The sequence below is a fragment of the Pipra filicauda genome, unplaced genomic scaffold, assembly GCF_003945595.2.
Source record: "Pipra filicauda isolate LSUMZ 115617 unplaced genomic scaffold, ASM394559v2 scaffold192_size1418226_pilon, whole genome shotgun sequence".
Lineage (NCBI taxonomy): Eukaryota > Metazoa > Chordata > Aves > Passeriformes > Pipridae > Pipra > Pipra filicauda.
Window position 1 is genome coordinate 205,575 of NW_024104301.1, and position 22,523 is coordinate 228,097.

General features: G+C 40.3%; 1 protein-coding gene across 11 annotated transcripts in view; it reads left to right on the top strand.

Moving 5' to 3' along the window:
* ATXN2 (ataxin 2) overlaps positions 1–22,523 on the top strand; it is a 51,140-nt gene that overhangs the window by 14,418 nt on the left and 14,199 nt on the right. For 3 of the 11 annotated variants that reach the window (XM_039380341.1, XM_027714907.2, XM_027714917.2), the window contains exons 6-20: positions 2,341–2,465; positions 3,655–3,746; positions 6,421–6,618; positions 7,136–7,314; positions 8,902–9,111; positions 11,481–11,663; positions 13,176–13,364; positions 14,073–14,180; positions 15,103–15,173; positions 15,865–16,172; positions 16,503–16,566; positions 16,664–16,816; positions 17,744–17,810; positions 19,757–19,941; positions 20,540–20,672. In XM_039380341.1, coding sequence (XP_039236275.1) covers positions 2,341–2,465; positions 3,655–3,746; positions 6,421–6,618; positions 7,136–7,314; positions 8,902–9,111; positions 11,481–11,663; positions 13,176–13,364; positions 14,073–14,180; positions 15,103–15,173; positions 15,865–16,172; positions 16,503–16,566; positions 16,664–16,816; positions 17,744–17,810; positions 19,757–19,941; positions 20,540–20,672 — 2,265 coding nt within the window. The remainder of the gene's footprint in view (positions 1–2,340; positions 2,466–3,654; positions 3,747–6,420; positions 6,619–7,135; positions 7,315–8,901; positions 9,112–11,480; positions 11,664–13,175; positions 13,365–14,072; positions 14,181–15,102; positions 15,174–15,864; positions 16,173–16,502; positions 16,567–16,663; positions 16,817–17,743; positions 17,811–19,756; positions 19,942–20,539; positions 20,673–22,523) is intronic. The other 8 variants (XM_027714909.2, XM_027714908.2, XM_027714911.2 and 5 more) reach the window with 7 other exon arrangements.

The following is a 22,523-nucleotide window of genomic DNA, read 5'->3' on the forward strand; positions in this document are numbered from 1 at the left end:
CATTAGGCCTCCTAACTCATATTTATCTAATCTCAGTGGAGAAGAGTTCCCTCTACTCCCAGAGAGGTAGAAACAAAGTTCACAGTTTTTAAAGTGCCGTGAGCAGCCTCCAACTTGCATTTGCTGTAAAATGTCCAATCTGAGTGGATCAGACTTGAAACACTGAATTAACAATGGTTGGGACAGGAGCAGCTCTGGTTTGTCTGGGTTAAGGCAGAATTAACTACAGGGTATTGAAAAGGTACATGCAGAGTTTCCAAATAAAAGAGCCTTAAAAATGTGCTTTTTAGCTACTCCTTAACTGTGGATTGTAGCACTGTGTTGCTGTGTAGTTTCAGAAGACATTTGAACATATATATAGTATATACTATAATACAGTATATTTTAGAAGTTGTTTGTCTCTGTGTGAAGAGATGTTTTCAAGTTGGAATAACTTAGAAATCTGTAGGTTATTTGGAGGATTTGGGGTTCCTTTGTGAAGCAAAAGGGGGCTGTTAATAGTGAGAACATTACTGAGGTTTTATTATGAAAATGATCTTTGCAAGGTGGGAGATGTTTGATTAATTCTGTGAGAGGAACTCAAGAGTTCAGCTCTGCCTGAATTCAACCATATAATATAAAAAACTCCACCTGAATTTGGATCAGATGTCTTTCAACTCCTCCTCTCTCCATATCTGTTGTAGTTCCTTCAGAAACAGGTAATTTTTGGCAGCCACCGTGTCTCTGCATCTTGCCTTTCATAATGCTTTTGTTCCCATAATATATAACAGAAAGTTAATCTCTTTGTTTGTGCATGTGGGACTTGGCAGGATCATGTAGAGGATCTTGCAGTTAGTTGGTGATTTCTGTTGTCAACCTGGGTTTTTAGCTCTTCTGGACAGTTGAAGTGATTGAAATTTGGGATCAGCACATAGGTAGGGCAGGGGCACCTTTTGTTTCATATAAGCTCATTAACAATGTTTAATTGCTTCCCCACAGTTCTTTGTGTATGGGTTGAGTGAGCATTTCATGGGATAGTGCTGGATGTTATTAGACAGGCTCAGCACAGTTAATTTTCATGCCAGATCATACCAATAAATGCAGAACTTCACTGTGAAATTGGGTAAAACAGGAATAATAAGCAGTGTCAGCAGCCTCTCTTTAGAACATCTTCAGTGATTGTGTAAAAGCTGTTACATCAGTGGCCAACTTCATATGTTGTGAATTCTTTTCATAAGAGCTTTAAAGTCCATTTTTCTTAGGAAGATTTTTAGATCTTGCCAAAAGTTAATTTAGGCCATGTTTTTCTGTATCTGGCACTGCCTGGTGGTTTGATTGCAGCTTTTCTAAGGGTCTGAAATGTTTGCTCCTTATTTTATCAGTAAAGGATAATAGGAAATTCTGGATTGAAGACTTACTTATATTAGGCTGATTTATTTATTTGAAAGCTTATACCAGGCTAATTTGATTTTTTGAAGTTCTGCTTAAGGATGGCAGCTCTGAGATGTAGTTGCTTACAAATACAAAAGCCTGACTTCCTTGGTGAGTGGCTTTAGATATTTTTATACAGCATTTTTAATATTCTGGTATTATTCCTTCTTAAGTCTGGCTTGAATGAAACATGAACAAGTAAAAAAATAGCTTGTGGTCTTTTTTTTTTTTTCTTTATGTTTTCATAATTTTTTTAAACAATAGTGGAACCTTTCTGGTTATTTATTCTCATATGTTGGTGGGAGCAAGAGGGAGAGAGTTCCTGAATATTTCTGTGGGATTTGGGTGAGCTGCTGCTTGGAAAAGCTTTGTCGGGAGGGAAGACACTTCTGTTCATGTCCCAGGGAATGTGTGTGTGCACGTTGGTGTGTTGAGGAGTTGTGGAAATAGAAAAAATTCAGATATTTGAAGGGAAAATTGTAGTTTACCCATTCAGGGAATGGGATTGGGTTCATGCTTTTTTGATATTTGCACAGTGTTTTAGTGTGCAAATATTAGTGTGCACAGTGTTTTGTGTGGGCTGGTTGGAAAACTGTATTATACAAGCCTTGGGTTTTCTAGAAGAACAGGGATCCTCAGTCTTTTTTTCTCTTTTTTTCCCCAAATATTCATGTAGTTGGTGTAAAATATTTTGAAATAACTGAAAATAATTCTGTTCTTTGATATATTAGAAGTTAGTCTGGACTTCCACAGTTATTATAAATTTAAAGTAGGCACCTTTCTAATGTCCTGTTGAACACAGCAGCTGCAAGAGAAGGGGAGTGAGGATTATTGAGCCTGTGATTGAGCCGCTTTTTGGTTGTTCCTCAGATAAAAACCAGGGTACTTTTCCAACTGATTTCACCCTCATCCCTCCCTGCTCTGTTGCAGATGCTTTTACTGATTCAGCCATCAGTGCTAAAGTTAATGGAGAACACAAGGAAAAGGATCTTGAACCATGGGATGGAGGAGAGAACACGGCTTCCGAGGAGCTCGAGGCACTGGAGACAGATGTGGTGAGTGTTGCTTTTTTATGCTCTATGAAAAGAAGCCTTGAAAGAATTCCTTAATTTTAATCTAGTAATGAACTTTGGAGTAAAATCGCTGTCCTGCACTGTGATGGTGGATGTTCAGTCTTTACCAGCAGCTGCCACAGTACTTTTTACCAATTTGAATAAGAAAAGCTGGATTTCAAATGCCACTCGTGGCAAATATTGACAAATGGCAGCTGCTGTGGTGAGAGACATGTTGGGCTCAGGGACTGGCAGAAAGAGCAGCTTTTGTTAAGGCCTCCAAATTCAGCAATACAGCAAAGTGATTTATGTTTAATCAGAGCATCCCTGCCTGACTGTCACTGCTTTTGGAAAGGATGAGGAGATTGTGCTCAGCTCAGTGTCCCTGGGCTTCACATGGGGAAATGGATGGAAGTCTGAACCCAAGCACAGATACACTTTTAGTAGATTATGAACCATTAGATGAGGAGTATTGTCTCCAGTGCCATTTCTTTATATATCATAGCCAGCTCTTACTCAAGAATGCATTATTTTAGCAAGGTATTCAGATTGCAGCATATTAAACAATGTTATTGATTAGAGGAGAGTCTGCTCCTGTTACTGTGGAGCATATTTGGGTAGAACAGTTCTGTCAGTTTATTGGGATTTATTAGAACACTCAATACTGTCAGTGCTTTTATAAAATATTCAAAACATTTCTTGCTGTGCTTGGATGCTGCAATAGAGCAATTTTACTGAAGGGGGGAGGTTGTGCAGATCAACAGGAGTCTTGAGCCTGTGCTGGGTCTCAGGTAATTACATTAATGCATTTGAAAAGTTGCAGCACTTGCCACAACAAGAGATGTTTCTAATAGTCAGAAGTGTCAATTTGCACCTTTTGGAAAAGGCAAAAAGACATTAATGTGTGCATTTCTTGCTAGCCAGTATTACTCTAGTATAGAGTGGGTATGTATTTAGAAAAAGCCCTCAAAACCCACACAAATACACCCAAAAACTGGCTTTTGAAGGTAAAATCTGCATCTTATGAGCGAATTTCCACGAAGCAAATTGTGGCTTTGTAACTTTGTTATCTGGACAGTGAATTCATAGGCCCAGGAAAGAGGCAGAAGGTTTAACTTCTGCCATCAGCCCTTAATTTTAAGGGAATGTGTTTCCAGTGTCATTTTGAAAAACAAGCATCATTTTCTTCTAGTCTAATGGATGGGATCCCAATGACATGTTTCGTTACAATGAAGAAAATTATGGTGTAGTATCAACTTATGACAGCAGTTTATCTTCTTATACGTAAGTTCCAAAATATTTTGTTATTAGATTTGTATTTAATGTTCTCCCTGGTTTGACAAACTTTACATTCTGCAGCTAATTTTGCATAGTTTGTGAAGCTGTGGACTCAAATAACTGAAAAAGCAATGAATGAATAGTGCTTAAGAAACCTTGCCAGCGTTCTGTGAATAGTTTGATGTAGAAATCTTTATATATTCCCTTAAATGGGCACAGCTCATTCCCATTGCAACGTTTGCTGAATTTAGGCATGTAATAATGCTTATTTATTCCAGGAATAGGGTGGAAAACTGGGAGTTTGTCTTTATGTAGCTGCTGTACCTATAGGTTTTGTTTAACCCAGCAGAGCAGTTTGACTAAATCCTAATTTTATTGAGACAATTGATCTGGAAGATACTGGAATGTGGAAAAGTTGCTGATAACCGAGGGGGGGGTTGTGTGCTGGGGATGACTTGTTTAGCAGACTTGTCCAGCTCTAAACTAAAGTTTTAGTTACAATATAATAACTGGAATATAAATATAAATGACAATCCTGATGTATAATATAAATTATAAAATTTGTTTATATAAATAATAATATAAAACCTGTGCTATAGAAGTAGTGTAAAGCCTGCTCTGGCTGCTCTGGCAGTGTGGATTTATTCCCAATAGTCTGCAGCTATAATGTTCACTGCAACTGCAACACAAATGGACTGCAGATGTTCAGCAGCCATTGTGAAATGTCTTTAGTGTTTCCCCACTCTTTTAACCCCCAGAGCAGAAACTTCTTTTTGAATATCAAGGAATGGCAGTGGATATTTTGATTTTTTGGTGTGCACTTTGTCTACAGGTTCAGCAGTTTGATTTTCCTGTTTGGTTCAAACAGACCTGTAACATGGTGATAATCAAAGTGTCCTAATCGGCTTATGTCTGAATCCTGGGGAAGCTGTTCTTTCCTTCCCTTCACTGCTCTAAGTACTTTTTGTACTTTTGAACTTCAGTCTTCCATCTTTCTGCTCTCTGGATATTAATGGAAACAGATTAAAAACATGAAGGTGGCTTTAAATTAATTCCATTTTTTTTTCCTAGTCAAGCAACTTGCAACTGGGAGGCTCTTTTCCTGATTTTCCAACTCTGTGATGAGCAGCAGTGTTGATAAATGCTTAGATGTGCAGCTGCAGGATTGTAAAGGATTTATTGTTTGATTGTTTTCTCTTGCTAGAGCTAAGCATTAGCAGGTATAGTTTGTCAAAGTGCATCAAGGTACAAGTTTGGGTCCAGTAAATGTATTAATCAGCTGCTTCTGTCATCACCAGGGTTCTGAACGATGTCATCTTGTGCATCCCCTTTCTCTCATCTCTTAGAAAACACAAAATCAATCTTTACCTGTTAGGTTGCAATACATCCCTTCCTTTTCTTCAGTCACTTTAGATAAATGAGGATTATTGGGTATTCTCCTTCCTTATGTTCCCAACACAAGGTCAGTGAGGCTCATGACCAGGTTTGTGTTCGTGCAAACCTTATTTGAGCCAAGGCTTTATGCTGAAGGGCGAGGTTTTGATTTAATATTCTTGCAGTTCCCGTTGATAAGGTCAGTAGATGTCTTGACTGGCCAAAAATACGTGTGTGGGGAAAAAACTTGCGATGCAGTGGCCGAGTGCTGGCTTGGAATTTGGCAAAGCCACTTGTTTTCCTAGTTCTGCCACCAACACTTGAGTAGTTTTGCATATATTATTACATACTTGGCCTGTATCTCCACCTACTTTCTTTGGTTTTCTTCTGTATATGATTCAAAATATGAGGAGTAGTGGTTATATAATGCCCAGCAGAGCATGGGCCAAGCCTCAGCTGTGGTCTGTGTTTTTATGGAGTTTATTCTAAAGTAAGGTTGGATGGAACAACTTTTGCAGCTCAAAATCAGGGGAAAAAGGGGTTTTGTAAAACCTGACATGAACAAAAATTAGGACAGGTGAAAAACAAGAAGGGTGGACAGAAGGAGGTGCCAGGTACAATCCCATCTCTAGTTATGTCTTTCAGTGCTCATGTATTGAATTTTGACTCAGTGCCTTTCCCAAGGGATGCTTTCTGCAATATGCCATTACCTGCTATAGAGGGATACATGGAATGAGTGGGTTTGAGGTCCTGGGGCATGAGAAGTCATGGTCTTCTGGTCCTGTGCTTTCAACTGTTGCACTCATCTTTTCTGCAGTTGTTCATAACAGGAAGAGCTGAAAATTCTATGGCTGGAATTACCAAAGGATTAAGGATGTAACTCTCTAATTTCAGTAGGATTGTGTCTGCTGGCGATGTATAAATAGCTAAAAAAATTCAAATTTGGGCTCTTGGAGTAACTTCCTATCCAGACAACAGACTGATGCTTTTTATTCCTGATGTTCTCAACCATGTTAAAAGTTGGAGCCTTTGCACAGCTTTAGGGACTGGGGCTTTTGCAGGTCATGTGGAAAAGTTCTGCTCTCTGACCTCAGCTCTCTGGGCAGGTAAAAGACACTGAATTTGCACATAATATCAAACCAGTCCAGGAATATTGTCACACTAAAAAAGACAGCAAGTCTGCTGGCTTAAAAGCAAGGTTTTTTTCACTCTTGACTTGTTTAGAACTAACACTGTGTAATTTTTGTAGCTCCTTTGTGCTTTTGAATGCATTTCAGAGATTCTTTTCCTTTCCATTGTCTTTTAGGGTGCCATTAGAAAGAGATAATTCAGAAGAGTTTTTAAAACGGGAAGCCAGAGCAACTCAATTAGCAGAGGAAATTGAATCAAGTGCCCAATACAAAGCTCGGGTTGCCTTGGAAAATGATGAAAGGACAGAAGAAGAAAAATATACTGCTGTTCAGAGAAATGCTAATGAAAGAGAAGGACATGGTGTGAACACTAGGTACTTGATACACTATGAATAGTATTTTTATTTAAATTATGGCGGTGTTTTGGGACTGTAGCAGTTTGCTCATTGAAACTGAGCTTTTCCAGCAGGGCTGATCAGGTTGGGAACCTTGTGTAAACAATCCTGTGCTGGTTTTGGCACCCAGGCTGACTTGTACACCTCTGCCTGGCCCTGCATTATCTCTGTAGGGAACAGACTTCTCCATTCTGATCTGTCACCATGGTGAATTCGTACCAGATTACAGGAAAGGGCAGTGGTTTGGGTATGTCATGGAGAATTTCAGGCATTACAACTGAATCCTTCAGTGTCTGGGGGCTCATAAAGTGGACTGTGTGGTCACTATCAAAAGCCAATTCATGAGGTGACTGTTAGGTCAACATCTGATAGTATTTAATATTTTCCTTTAGCTTGATCTGAGAAAGATTAAAAAATACCAGCAGAGCACTCCATCAGGTATTTTTGGTGCCTCTCAGTTCTGTCTTAAGACTGATAGGAATTTGCTGTGTTTCAGAGAAAATAAATACATTCCGCCTGGACAGAGGAACAGAGATGTCCTGTCCTGGGGAAGTGGAAGACAAAACTCACCAAGGATGGGCCAGTCTGGCTCAGGCCCACCAATCTCAAGGTCTGGATCCCACACTTCAGAATTCAGCCCAAACTCTGGAGCAGATCAAAGAGTAGTTAACGGAGGCAAGTATCTGAAGTCTAAATAAATGTACATTATAACATTGCAGAGAATTGCCTAATTATGTTGCAACTGCACATGGAGTGAGTTTAGGATGTGTATTCCACAAGCTAGGGTAGCATCCATCATTTAACACAGAGGTGGCGAGTTGGACTTGGGTTTAACTTAGAGTGGAACTGCATTTAGCTGCACTGTACTTTGCAGAGCAGAAATGTCATTTGTTTTCCTTCTCAGACACCTCTGTCTTAGATGATGGTGCAGAGTGTGGTTTTAAAGATTAAAAATTGCTTTCTGTGTTCCTCCAGTTCTCCACACTGCAGAGCTCTGTGTGGAGGAGCAGCAGTGCTGACACCCAGTGAAAGGGGGGTGGCAGGAGGAAGCTTCCCTTCCTGTCTGGTGCATGGATCAGTTTTGTTTCCCATGGAAAAGAATAAAGCAACTTGCTGACTTTATGATGGTGTGGGATGGGGAAACAAGAGAAGTGTTAGGAAAAGGAATCCAAAGCCTTCCCTCCAAATGGGTATTTGAGTATTTTCTGCTGTACACATGGGTAGTAACTAACCAGACGTCACTGGGCACTGCGTAGCAGGAGTTGATGTTCCATAAACCAAAACCACCATTTTTGAGGTGGCTTTCAGCAGTAGCCTGTCCTTGAGGCATTATTCTTAAAAGTTAAAAATGCTGTTCTGTGAAATTGCTGTGAATAAATGAAAAATGTATAATACTCAAGTGATCTATCTGGAGAGGAAGTCTGAGAAACATCTAAAGGTAAGTGAGACTTCCTTTTTAAAGACAGAGTCAGCTGTATAAGGGATGGACAACTGAGCCTTGCCCAAACAATGCTAACCTTGAAATTTTTCCGTAGTATTTGTGGTTTCTGTCATCCTATTACTCTGCTGAATTAACATCATATACCTAAAATATTCAGAATGGCTTGTAAATTCAATTAATTCTGTTTTGGAAACCATGAACCCTGTATATGAAACCATGAACCCCTAGATTAAAATCCTCCATTAATACTTGAGATAACTGATAAAGGCATAAATGTCAGGATTCAGACACTGAACACCGCTGTTTTTTGTAAAGATACAGTTCCTAGCTGGATATTGCTCATCATTTGGTTTGCAAGTAGCACTTTGTGTAGTTATGCTGTTTGTGACCAGCTGTTTGAGACCCTCTGGTAGCTGTTAAGGACCTTGGTGAGTGCTGGGTGCTGTAGAGCATTGATATGCCAGGCTAACAGATCAAACTTTACTGTCTATTCCTTAGTAGTATTTGTAGATCCTAATTAACCCTTTGGGGAGCTCGTGCCGTTCCGACCCCAAATTCGACCCAAAGTGGTGGAAACAACCCCGCAGAGCCTCTTGCCAAACTCAATCCCCAAAGGGTTAAACGTGCAAAATCATTTTGTCATATTTTTACTTTTTTTTTTTTTTCTGTTGACCTTTCCCCCCCCCCCTTCCCTCCCCAAACCCCTAAACCCCCCCCTTCCCAACCCCCTCCCCCCCCCCCCCCCCCCCAAGACCCCTCAACCCCCCATAATTTTTTTTCTTTAGTTTTTATACTTTCCTTCATATCATTTGTTCTGTCAGGTGTTCCCTGGCCATCGCCTTGCCCATCTCCTTCCTCTCGCCCACCTTCTCGCTACCAGTCAGGTCCCAACTCTCTTCCACCTCGGGCAGCCACCCCTACACGGCCGCCCTCCAGGCCCCCCTCGCGGCCCTCCAGGCCCCCGTCTCACCCCTCTGCTCATGGTTCTCCAGCTCCTGTCTCTACTATGCCTAAACGCATGTCTTCAGAAGGTACAATACCACAATTTGTTCATGGGGTGTTTTTTTTTTTTTTTGGTTTTTTCTCGTTTGTCTTCGTTTATAACTCCTCCGTGAGTTTTAATTGACAAAATTTGTGGTTTTTTTTTTTTATTTTTATTTTGGTTTTATTTTTTGTTTGTTTGTTTCCTCTTCATTACTTAACCTATAATTTGTGTTTTAACTTTAGTTGATCAGACTTGTTTCTATTAACCTTTTTTGGTTTTTTTTTTTTGTTTGTTTCGTTTGTGTTAATTTGAAGAGCTTTACAAAAACAAAAAAAAAAAAAAGAAAAGAAAGCTGTGAAATTTCCCAAGTTGGTATGAAATTAAACTCAGCTTTGGAAACGCTGCTCAGTGTCTTAACTTAACCTACAGCAACATGCAGGACCTGATAACTTTAGAGAGCATTTCTAGCACTAAAATTTAGGATATATTTAGAAATATATATTTAGAAGTTTCCATTTGGAAATTTACATTTAGAAATTTCCATTTGGAAATTTTCATGTAGGAATTTACACGAAGGAATTTACATTTAGAAATTTAAAATTTAGAAATTTAAAATTTAGGAATAAATTTAGGACTACTTTTATTCTTATTTTCTGACTATAAATTTATATAAAATATCAATTTTAATACAGCTGTTCCACAAAAAACAGTTTCAAATTTAACTAAAATCATTGATTTACCAACAGTAATAATGAGCATGTAATAATAATGAAGCATGTAAAACAGCCAACAGTAATAATGATAAGAAAAATTCTGGATTCAGAGAAGTACACTGTGGAATGGGATAGGATAAGCTGCTTCAAAGGTGAATTTGTAGGGAATTTTTAGGTCTGTTTACACTGATCAGAACAATAAATCAACTCCTTAGCAGTCAATAATACACAGAGAAGGGCTGACCTGTGAGTCTGTGGTAACTGTGTGCAGAATTATCTGAACTAAATTTGTCCTGTCAAGGTACAATAATGATCACGTTTTACAATTTTGATTTAAGTGCAGTTAAATAAACCCTGCACAGCATTGTTTAGCAAGCCTGGAAAATGCAAACTGGTTCTGTGAGAGAACAATCATCCCACTGACTGAAGCAGTAACACTGTTCTGCAGCCTGATAAATGCTCAGGGTGGTCCATGACCAAAAAGTGGATGATGGTCACGTGTCTGGCCTCCTATTGTCCATTTGTTATGGCTTTTTATATAGTCAGATACTGAGACTCCACCTGCAAACTCAATTATTTGCTTAGCCCCTGTGGTTGATTTGTCAGGCCTGCACTGAACTGCTGCTTACTGCAATGTTTAATTCCTGCTGCCTGGAGATTATTGCTGGGAAATGTGTATTCTTTAAAATCCTCACCTGTATATAATTTGGATTGAAGCGTACTTGAGATTCATGGGTAAAATAGAGGCTGATGTTTAAAGATTATGTAACCAGAGAGATGCTTCATATTGTAGAACCTTATCTGAAACCAAAAAGCCATTTTCTGAACTTTTCCCTATTATTGACCTACATTAAAAATGAAAAAAAAAAAAAAATCAGCCATATCATGTTTTGTTCACAAAGTTTTTCCTTTTCAAGTATCAACAATTGAGTCTGATCTGGTAAAGAAAACGTTTGTTAGGATGTGAAAACCGTATTGCTGCTTAGAGTTGAGCTTAACTATTGTGTGGCAGCTGCAGAAGCTGTTCAGAATTCCTGTACTCTCCTGTGGCTTTGGCTCCTGGTGTTAAACATGCATGACTTGAACCTTGGGACAACAATCACTTGTTCAGTTGCAGTTTTGCTGACTCGTGAATGAATTGTGGCAGTGGCTGCAGCCGCTGAGCCTCGGTGCAGAATGCCCTGCTCAAATTCCCCCGGAGCATCGCTCAGCCCCTGGGGACTGGAAATGGTTGGGATCACTGCCCACCTGACAAAAGCACTGGAAATTTTTCATTGGAATTGCGCTTGTCCAGGGCGAGCTGGGCCACCAACCCTTGTGGTTTGTCTTGCACTAAGCACTGCTGGATGCTTGGATTCAAATATTTGAAATGCAGGACTCGCACACCTGCTTCAAGGCTGATAAAGCTTCTAAATATCCATTTAGAGCTGGCCTAGCAAGGTGATGAGTGTTGGCAGCCTGGCTGGACCAATGACTTGCCCTTTTTAGTCTGGTGGATCCCTGGTTCTAGTCGATGTCAGTGTAAATTGCTTGACTTTATTACTGAATTACTGAGAGTTATGAGATGAAATCCAAGTTTGAAAACCACACTGTATGTTTTTGAGAGTTGTGAGATGAAATCCAGTTTTAAAAGCAGATAGTATGTTTGGATACTCCCAGTGCCGGGCTTCACTTACTGTGTGGGTTGTTTTTCTTTCCCCAGGGCCTCCACGGATGTCTCCTAAGGCTCAACGGCACCCTCGAGGTCACAGAGTCTCTACTGGTAGGGGTACAATTTCAAGTGGCTTAGAATTTGTATCTCATAATGCACCTGGGGAAGCATCTACTGCTGCAGTGGCACGAGGCAGCCCTTCAGGTGGGACGTGGTCATCAGTTGTCAGTGGGGGTAGGTAAAGCTTGGCTTATTGCAGATGGCTTGCAGGGGGACCTTAGAGTGGGAATGCTCAGCAGAATCCTGCCTTTCCAGACAATTCAGGCTCTGAATAACCAAATCCTGGGCTAACTTAGCTTAGATGAAAGTGGGAGAGGGATGTTCCCAGTAAAAGAGTTGGTGAGTTGGTCCTTCAAGTGCAGGATTGTCCTAATTGCAGGGCCAGGTGGTGTGTGAAGAGAAAGGGAGGAAAAATGTGGGAATTAGTTGTTGAAAGGATTAATTCTGAGGAGGAATTAATACTGGAGGAGGCAGGAGAAGTTAGATACGTTCCATGGCATCACCGAGTTTGGTCAGTGGCAGTGTGGCTGGGCTGTGGTTTTTTGAAGGAGGTGTTTGCATAGAGGAAGGCTGGTGTTAAAATGATGCTCAAGTTAAGTTGGATATATTTTTCCTTTAGAAATTACATGGATTTTAAGTGGTGATGTTGTTCTTGTCTACTGTAGGAGCAGGTGTAGTCAGTGTCTCCTTTTTTTGAATCAGTTAATGGGGTTTTTTTGAATATTTGGCTTTTCAAGCTCAGTCTTCTGACACAGGCCCTAGTCCAGAGCTTTTAGGTTGAGGCCATGTTCTAGTGGACTGTGAGCAGCTGGGTGTTTCCTTGGGCAGGTGAGAGACAGTTTGGTCCTTTTTAGATCCTTTTTGGGTACTTCTTAGCAGTGCAGAATTCTAGGGGAGTGTAGTGGGAATGCATTTTTCAGAAGGAAGGTATGAATTAGACCCACATAGACCTGTTGCCTTGTGGAAAAGATTTAAACTCTTGTGTTCTGGCATTATTTCTGATTCATCTTTGCTCCCCACACCCCACTTTATATATTATTAACATACAAGTAGGACTGTTAAACCACTTACCTCTCTTTTTCCTCACTCACTGGGGGTTAATATGTGACATAAAGCACTAACTTGCCACAGTGGGATGAGCAGGAAGCAGGAGGTTTAAACAACTTGTTTAAATTTCTTATTTAAAGAATATACAGCTTTCCTTGCTGCTTTAACACAGGGGCAAAAATATACATCAACTATTCCTTTTTTTCAATAGGCTGTGTTGTTTTTTTTCCAGCTGGCAAACCTCCAAAAGAGGACGCCGGAAAATGGAGGGGTTTTTTCAACCCTTTTAAAAAAATGTTTTACATCTGGTTGTGTGGAGACCTGCCCATCTTTTGTGTTCTGCCTGAAACTGTGTTAATGTGAGCTCTTGTAGTTGTACTTCTGGGGGGGCTGGGGAGCATTTTGCACCTTCACAGTGGGACTGAGAGGGCAGTGATGTGTGTTAGGGGCCAATCTGCAGAGAAATCACCCCACTTATCTGAAATTCTGCGTTGTAAAGAACTAGGAGATGTACCTGAAAGGTAAACAGGTTTTCAGTTACTCTAAAAAGTATTTTAAAGCATGTTTTTAGCCATTTTAGAAACTGTCGAGCAGCTGAGGAAGCTCATCCTATAACTATTCTTTCCTGTTTGTTTCTAGTTCCGAGATTATCCCCTAAAACACACAGGCCTAGGTCTCCAAGGCAGAGCAGCACTCCCATGGGACCAGCTCTGCCTTCTCCTCAGCCTGGTACTATTCCCACTGAATCTGTTGCCATGCCTGTTCCAGCTGCCTCTCCTACACCTGCCAGCCCTGCATCCAACAGAGCAGTCACCCCTTCCAACGAAGGTAGGTTGCAAATTCTCCCTTTCCCTAATCCCTGACAAGGAATTTGCCTTGAAAGAGCAAAACTCCTTTCTAAATAATGGAAATTCTTGGGATGCATTTAATTTTACTGTGAGTTCCCTTTTTGTCATGGTGCCAGCTTGAAACTAAGCTTGGAGAGAGGCTTTTTGTTGAGTCTCTGCTTAATTTCTTGTGCCCTTTAAGGAGGATGGGCTTACAGGTGTCTGACTTAATTGAGAATTTCTTTTTTCAAACTGAGTTCTTGGCTCTTTTCTAATTTAAAGAATCATAGGCCACTGGTTTCAGAGAGTATTTTGAACATAGCAAAAATAAGGGGAAAAAAAACAACATTCAAGGACACAGTCAAATGTGTAAGAACTCTCAAATGGTTGTCGAATTCTGTCTGAAGAGCTTGGACTTGAAAATAATTTACTCTTGGTTTATAGTTTGTTCAGCCTAGTCAAGGTTTGGTGTATGATGAGAGGGATGAGTTTAACTGGGACTTTATAATCTGACTTAAAGACAGTAGGGTGAGGAAGGGAGAAGGATGATCCTCTAGGCACCAACTAGGTAGCAGAAAATGTGTAACTTCAAAGATTTTTGGTTTTTAAGCTAAAATCAAGCTTAATCTCTCTTGTTTTTATCTTACCATCTCTCTTTGGTCGTTTTGAGTTGTATTAAAGAGAATAACTTGGGCCATTTCTTTTCCAGCTAAAGATACCAGGCTTCAGGACCAGAGGCAAAATTCTGCCACTGGAAACAAGGAGAATATAAAGCCAAGTGAGACTTCTCCTAGTTTTCCTAAACCTGAAAACAAAGGTTTGTATCCAAAGCTTTTGGTTGTACTTGAGTGCTGTAGGAATTCTGCACACTAAGCCTGCTGTACTGGCTGCTTTAGTTGGCATTTTTAGGAAGACTTGGAAACAATCTGGTGCTCTACAGCAAAAATTTGGTCGTGCAGTTGTCAAGTGGCAGGACTACAGTTTTAAAGGTTGTTTGTGACTCATTCCATCAGCACAAAGTGTAGAGATGCTCATGTGGATGGTGTGATTTCCCTTGGTTTTTTCTTTTTTTTTTTTCTTTTTCCTTCTCTCTTTTCCCAGCTCACAGAGCTGGTTTTTAGCTGCCTTTGGACTGAATATGTGTTTCTGCTCAGAGCTGTGCTCACGAGAATTGTGAGCATCATGGCCAGCACAGTTTTTCTGACTGTGCATCTTCCTGTTATGCCTTAGATTTGTTTTTTAATGCAACACTGCTTGTTCACTGTTCTCAAAAAAATTTTTCATGTTCTTGAACTTGGAATCGTGGATTGATTCAGGTTGGAAAGACCTTTAGGATGGAGTCCAGCCATAAAGCTCACCTTGAGCAGTGTTTCTCCTTTACTTGCTGTGTTTTGAAACACTGGCAGTGTGTGTTTGGGGGGGGGGGTTTGTTTCATTTTGCTTTGTGTTCAGTGAGTTCTGCAGTCCCTGCACCTCAGGGCTTCTGCCTTGGTGTGGTGCATTAGAACTAAAGATAAGTCAGTTATGTAATGCTGTGGTTTCACAGAGTGTTTCTGTCTGCTCATGGAATTGTACCAAATTACAAATGCACTTATATCACTGTTTTTCATTTCTGTATATGCAAACATTACCTTTCTGCAAACTTAGTAATGTGTAGGGGTTATATATATATGTATATATGTATATTTATATTTCTTGTATTAGAAATGCCTGGACAATGTTGGTCTTATATTTGGCAGGTGTCTCTCCAATTGTTTCAGAGCATAGAAAACAGATTGATGATTTAAAGAAATTTAAGAATGACTTTAGGGTAAGTTTCTCTATGTTGATTGTGTCATAATTCTCATGTGCATCCAGATTATTTTAATGAATTGAATGCACTACATATGTTAACATGTCTCTATACTTGTGCTTAATTTATGAAAATATCTGTAAGAATTCATGCCAGATATTGGAAAATCAATGCTGACTCTTGCTAGTACAATTGCCTAATACCCATAAATGTGAATATTGACTGTACACTGAAAATAGGACTTGAAACCTGTTTGATCGTTAGGTACAAATAATTATCACACACTCCATATGGAGGAGCTGTTGCAAAATTAAATGAAGAGTTTTGCTGAGGAAAATTGAAGATGAATTCATATTACTTATTTCCTAGCCATAATGGTTTATTAAATCAGGTTAACTTTTCAAGTGTTACTGTTAAATCACAGCACAGATGAGTCCAGAGGGTTGTCCTAAGCTTTCCTGTCACTCCCTAATCAACATGTGGGTCAGTTGAATGGCTGAACAACTTCTTTTTCAGTGCAGGCTTAAACATTGTCAATGTTCATGGATTTCTTTCCTAGTAGAAATGGAAATGTATGTTTTAAAAGGTCATTTCCAGATGGTTGAGGCCTGTGGGACTGTATTTTACTTTGTGTATGTGACAGCATTAGATTGTCTCTCCATAGTTCTGTATATCAATTTACTGAATATATTCCTTGGGTTTTTTTCAGTTACAGTCAAGTTCCTCTTCGGATGCAGTGGATCAGCTGCTAAACAAAACCCGAGAGGGGGAAAAATCAAGAGATGTAGTTAAAGAAAAGACAGAATCCACCCCTAAAGAATCTATCATAGAACCTGGCAGTAACACCAACTCCAATGGTGGCAGTAGCAAACCCAATAGTCCCAGTATTTCTCCTTCCATAAGTAACAGCTCTGAGCAAAAGCGAGGGCCTGAGGTGACTTCCCAAGGTGTGCAGACATCCGGGCCTGGAAGTAAACAAGATAAAGAGGATAAAGAGGAGAAGAAGGATACTTCTGAGTGAGTAATTATGCCTTTTAGAATAAGCACAATGTTATTAGCATTTAGCCTTGTGTAGAAAAAGCTGGTGTGAATGCGTAATATGTTGTCTAAAAGCTTATTTAAATGTTTTCCTGGCTCACATGAGCTTTAACATCAACAACAGGAAAAATTTATGAATAAGTGTAGTAAGAGTCCTGTCAATAAGAGTGGTTTTTTGCATGTCATGTGGTGTTTGAGTTCTCAGAAATCTGACTCACAGATGGAAATGAGGTATTTCTTACATTATTAATTGCAGATATGCTCATAAAGGAATAATGCCAAACTTAATGTTTTGTTTTTTATGTTTAGGCAAGTTAGAAAATCAACACTTAATCCTAATGCTAAAGAGTTCAACCCTCGATCTTTTGCTCAGGTAAGTTGTTTGATGCTGTTTGATGCTGCCTTTGAGTAGATCCTTGGAGGATACTCAGACTAATCTTGCCCTGTGCTTTGCTCAACTCTGTTTGTAGCCAAAACCTTCTACTACACCAACCTCCCCTCGTCCACAAGCTCAGCCCAGCCCCTCCATGGTGGGTCATCAGCAGCCAACCCCTGTGTACACTCAGCCTGTTTGTTTTGCACCAAATATGATGTACCCGGTTCCAGTGAGTCCAGGCGTGCAGGTAAAGTGCTGCAAACTCCTCCACACTTCACAGGGATTGCCAGGAAGTTGAGGAGACTTAGGAATCATAGAATGGTTTGGGCTGGGAGGGACCTGAAATATCATCTAGTTCCAGCTGAGGAGCTCTGAGTTAAAACAGCAAAATGGTACCGCTTGTATTACTCTTGTAAACATAAATGAGATTGCAGTTAAGTTTTAGCTGTGTAAATACTGACTTTTCCCGGTGCTCCCTCAGTCAGGATGTTCAAATAGTCTCAAACACTTCTGAATTCCAGCAACTCCCATTTGGTGTTAATCTCTAAGCACAGTCTCACTCTCTTTAAGCTTTAAGCAACTGTTTTGTTGTCCTCAGCTTCCAGCTGAGTCCCCACTAGTTTCTGGTTGTTGTGGGGATCACTGGGATTCCAAATCTAGCTCTGTTATCATAGAATATCCTGAGTTGGAAGGGACCCAGAGGGATCATCCAGTCCAACTCCTGCCCTGCCCAGGACACCCCAACAATCCCACCCTGTCCCTGAGAGTGTTGTCCAAACGCTCCTGGAGCTCTGGCAGCCTTGGGGCTGTGACCATTCCCTGGGGAGCCTGTTCAGTGCCCCACCACCCTCTGGGGGAAGAACCTTTTCCTGAGATCCAACCTAAACCTCCTCTGACAGAGCTTTATAAAAAAAAGCTGTTACAAAACTGTTTTATTTAGTCCACTGCTTGCAGTAGTAGTGTTACTTGTCTGGTTGTTGCAAACCATATGGTCTGCGTTGTTTGTCCGTGCAGACTTACTGACAGGGGTCCAGGAAAACCTCACAGGTTAGGCAGAGTTCACTAAACCATGTAACAAAACAGAGTAAAACACATCAAAGCTGAGTGGGGCCCCCACCCCAACACGCATTGGCTTTTTAAAGGAATATCATGATTTCAATTTCTTGTGTTTCAGCCTTTGTATCCTATTCCCATGACGCCCATGCCAGTGAACCAAGCCAAGACATATAGAGCAGGTAAAGGTGAGAATAATACTGCCTGTTTGGTTCTCAGTCTGCATGCAGCATGGAGAGATTAGAGCTGTTTGTGTGCTTTCTAATCCATGTTAATTTGTTTTCAATTGATATTTTAAATGCTATTTTTAATGAAGGGAAGTAAGTGGAAATACTAATGGATTTTTAGATAAACTGATTCAGCCAAAACAGGCTAAGTTTGAGTTATGGGGAGTTGCTTGGTTTGGAATCTGATTTGACAAGCAGGAAAACGTCTCTGTTACTTGGAGCATTAGGGTAAGCCGATCATCTCCTATATTTCATAAATATTATAGGTTTGTTTAAAGGGAACTTCTGTACTGATTTACAGCACTGAATGGTGCTTTAATAGAGGGGTTTTGTCAGCAAGCAAAGTCAGTCTTTCTTCACGAAGAGTGTCCTCTGCTGCTCTTCTGGAAAAAACTCACTGCTGGTTCCAGTTTTTTCCTCTGCGTTCCTTCTACCCCAGTAATGAACAGCTGGACCAACAATACCATGTTTTTAACAAGTGACACCCATGACTGTGGAGACAGAACATGTGGGAGATGCTCCCTGTGCAGTGCAGAGAAGGAACAGAAGAGTGTTTTTCTAGTCCTGTTTCAGGAAAGGCTCTAACTCTGCACAGTTCATTCCTTCTTGCAGTGTTAGCCAGTGCTTCCTGAGCACGGGATCCAGTGCTGCAGCTCCAGTCACTGGAGGGGGAGATTGTTTCCAAGAGCAATCCTGCTGTTCAGAAGCAAACAAGTGGCCTTTATGAATGTAGGGAAGACAAACCCCTGCAATGTATTTCTGTGTTAAAACACAGTAACTTCACTGTGAAATCTTTTCATTGGTAGCACTGTTTTAATCAGAAGTACATTGCTGAGTACTCATTTGCTGTGTGAGGCAGCTCCAATTCTGAATTCCTTTTTAAAACTCCAGTATTTTCTGCATATCCATCTGTGTGCAGCATAGCCCTGAGGGAGCTGCCTGGGTTACAGCTCAGTGCCTTTATGCTGTTCAAGTTGCCTCCTGTATTTACTTCTTTCTATTGTTGATTTGCAGAGTAAATACAACCATCAGTGAGTGAATTTACTGACATCTCCTTTCCTCTCCCTAAGGGGTCTGGCTACATTGCCCACTGCAGTGGAGTTTACAGGTGCTTGGGGTAGTTTAGTTAGTAGTTGCAGCCTGACTGCAGGAGGCTGGAGCTCTCCTGGAGCTCACCTGGAGCTCTCAAGCCCAGTGCTTTGTAGGCTAAATTAGTTTTTTCCAAGCTCCTCACTGCTGTGGGTTGGGTGGTCACTTACCAGGATGGTTCAGGCAGTCCCACACTACACTGATATGCTTTTTTCATCTTTTCTTCCCTCTTAATTATTCCTGCTCCTCTTCTTATAGGTTGTCTTGTCCCCTTCAGTGTTGTCTGTGACCTAAAAGTTGCTTTCTGCTGTCCTGAGGGGTAGCATAGAGCTCAAAAGATGTGAATACCTCAAATTGTGCCTGCACGGAGACCTTTATTCTGCTCTCCTCAGCCATAAACATGAGTGACTTTAACAGACTCAGATTTCCAGTTGATGGAACAGTGGCTGAGCAGTTCCCATAGAGGGTGAATTAAGCCTTTTGAAGGGGACAGGATCAAATTTATTAATGTAGGTATCCTGAAATAACCTTTCTCTTCCATTACTGATTCTTGTGAGTCTTTCTGTCCGTCCACCTTTCTTTCCTCCTTCCTTCACAATAAAAACAGGGCTGGGTTTGTGGCCTGATATACGGCCCAAAGGCAGTGATAAAAAACTCTTTTTCATGCTGTTCCTTTTTGCTAGAGCCCTAATAGATGGTTAAAGATGAGGGGTGAGGATATTCCACGTGGTCACAGTGACATTATAGTGTAAAACCTTTCAGGAAGATGATCATTCTTCATCCTCTGTTTCTAATGTGAGGAACTCTTTGCTTTTTAGTACCAAATATGCCCCAGCAACGGCAAGACCAACACCACCAGAGCACCATGATGCATCCTGCCTCGGCAGCAGGCCCTCCAATTGTAGCTACTCCACCTGCTTACTCAACACAATATGTTGCATATAGTCCCCAACAGTTTCCTAATCAGCCTCTTGTGCAGCATGTGCCACACTACCAATCTCAGGTAAGAGTCTTTTCATGCACCTGATCCATAAAACCAGAAATAATGAAGTGGCTCAGACCTAAATACCCCTTTATGTCCTGTCAAAAGTCACTCTGAGCAGTTTCTGGGTTCTGGAGCACACTTGGGGGTCTTGTAGAGTGCTTCAAAGCCTGGAACAAATTTTAAGGTCAGAACAACTTCTAAGGTCATAACAAATTCTCAGGACAACTTAGAAGTTGGCATTTATTATTGATGCAACTTTCTAGCTCTTTGAAGAATTTCTTTAGGTCATGGCCAGCGCATCTCCTGGTTAAGTGCTCTAAAAATAACCTAGTTGGTGGACTCCTCTTACTTGAAAAGCTTTTAAATATACATGTGTACCTGGATAAATATACTGTGTAATACCTAAGTTTGCTACATTATTAGAGTTGCAAAAATTCAATATGCCAATTTTTATCAGTTTCTAGGCCTTAGATTTGGATAGTCCCAGCAGCTGCTCTGCACTGGAGTAAGGCCGAGCTTTTGCCCTTTCGAACATTGCAATTGTTTAGATGACACGAGTTTCTTTGTGATGGTTCCCCAACTAATGTCTGCTTTTTTTTTATCCTTTTGCCTGCAGCATCCTCATGTTTATAGCCCTGTAATACAGGGCAATGCCAGGATGATGGCCCCACCAGCACACGCACAGCCGGGTTTAGTATCTTCCTCTGCAACACAGTACGGTGCGCATGAACAGACACATGCTATGTATGGTAGGAAACGTTTTGTGTTATATGTAACTTTTTAAGTCCTTACCTTGTGCAGGGATGTACTTAATCTCAGCCTTCAAACATGGGTATCATTCAGTAGATGTGGTTTATGTTTCATAAGCTGATGAGCAAGGCACTGAAAGCTGAGCCAAAGTGGTTCAGATGAAAACTCAAGTGTGCTGATTTCAGTAGGAGGCCAGTGACCAAGATGAGATTTCAACCTGGGAGCTGCTAAAGAATATCTACTGAAAGAAGTTTGTTCAAGTTCTCTTGATGCTCTTGATCCATCACCCCTCGTTTGTTTCTTGATGATAATTAGTACTTGTTTTATTGCAAGGCTATGACCTCAGTTTCAAACTTGACTTTAGTTCTGGCAACTAGTGAAATGCTGTCTTTATGATACTACTGGCATTATTAACAGTATGAACTCTGCTGTTTAAGCAAAATAAACCATGTGTTGCTTACCTTTCTTTTTTGGTAAGTCAAGACTAAGTCTGTGGAACAGCTCATGTGTTGCTCTGACTTTGACAATTAGTCTCCAGCATTATCAGATGGGCATATTTCACTTTCAGCGAAGTGCTGAAAATGTGGGTTACCTTGTGACAAAGTAAAATGTGCAAGAACTTCTAAAGCATTATAAATGTATGATAAATCAAGGCCCAATTTGGAGGAAAAAAAAACCTCCCTGCAAAACATGCTATTGAAAGAGGTAGAGTCAAGGTTGCTAAAGGCTTGGGAATTGTCATAAAATGTCAAAACAGCAGATGGTCTCTTGAAAACATGGCATTTCAATACTTGTTATAGCATCTGAGGAAAAGTTTTATTGGGTCACATATATATTGACTTAGATTCTAATAAAAGATTTTCTGTACCTTTAGACATCTCTGTATGTTTTCGGTGCTTAGTTTTACACTGATCCTTAATGCAAGTCCACGATGTGTCATGAAAACTTACAAAGTAAGAATCTGGAGTTTAGTGTGAAATGAATTCTGACTTTAAAAAATGTCTTACCCAGCTGAGAACATCCTGTCAGATCTCTGCAGTGGGATGGTAACGAGAGTTAAGAAATAAAAATAACAGAGAGAAACCTTTTTTTGACGCTTGGAGGAAGAATTTGAGCTCATTTGTGCTGAAGCTGAAATGGAAGTTACTTGTGGAGATTAATCTTTCTCTCACAGGTCCTTGCTAATTGTATTACTTTGATCTTTTCAACTCTTGTGCTTGAGGTGTCCATGTAAACAGATCTTCTGTTTGCTTTTTCATTAGATTAAATAGAATTCCGATAAAGTGAATGATCAAAGGCTTTCAGACCTTTATTGGTGAAAACTCTCCTCTCAAATTCTAATTAAAATAAAACCAAACATGAGATAATCGGAGATTTGATTGAGAATGGTTGCATGTGACTCCCTAGCAATTGTGCACCATCCTTATCTTCTGTAATCAGTGGGTTCTACAACATTGAAGTACAAGTCCCTTCCCTTGGCTGGCTTTGATCAGATGTCTGAATAGTTTTTTCACTGATATTCTAATTTACAACTGTTAGATCTCATTTTGTGTTGGTTTTGCAGCTTGTCTGTTGTAGGTATGTGACTACCTACCAGTGCAAACAACTAAGTTGGGTCAAACTTGAGAATTCTTTGGTATTTCCTTCCATGTAATTAAATATTCCTTTCCCCAGAGCACGTAATTTAACAGAAGTGGCTTGTCCTCCTGTGCTCTTTCAAGTAGCTACTTGGTGACTCTTCTAAACATTCTCCCACCTTCCAGTAAATGATGGAATGCTTGAAATTTTTGTTACTGAAACCATTCAACCCAGCTGGATCACGAGCTCTGTAGGATACACTTTTTTTTGTG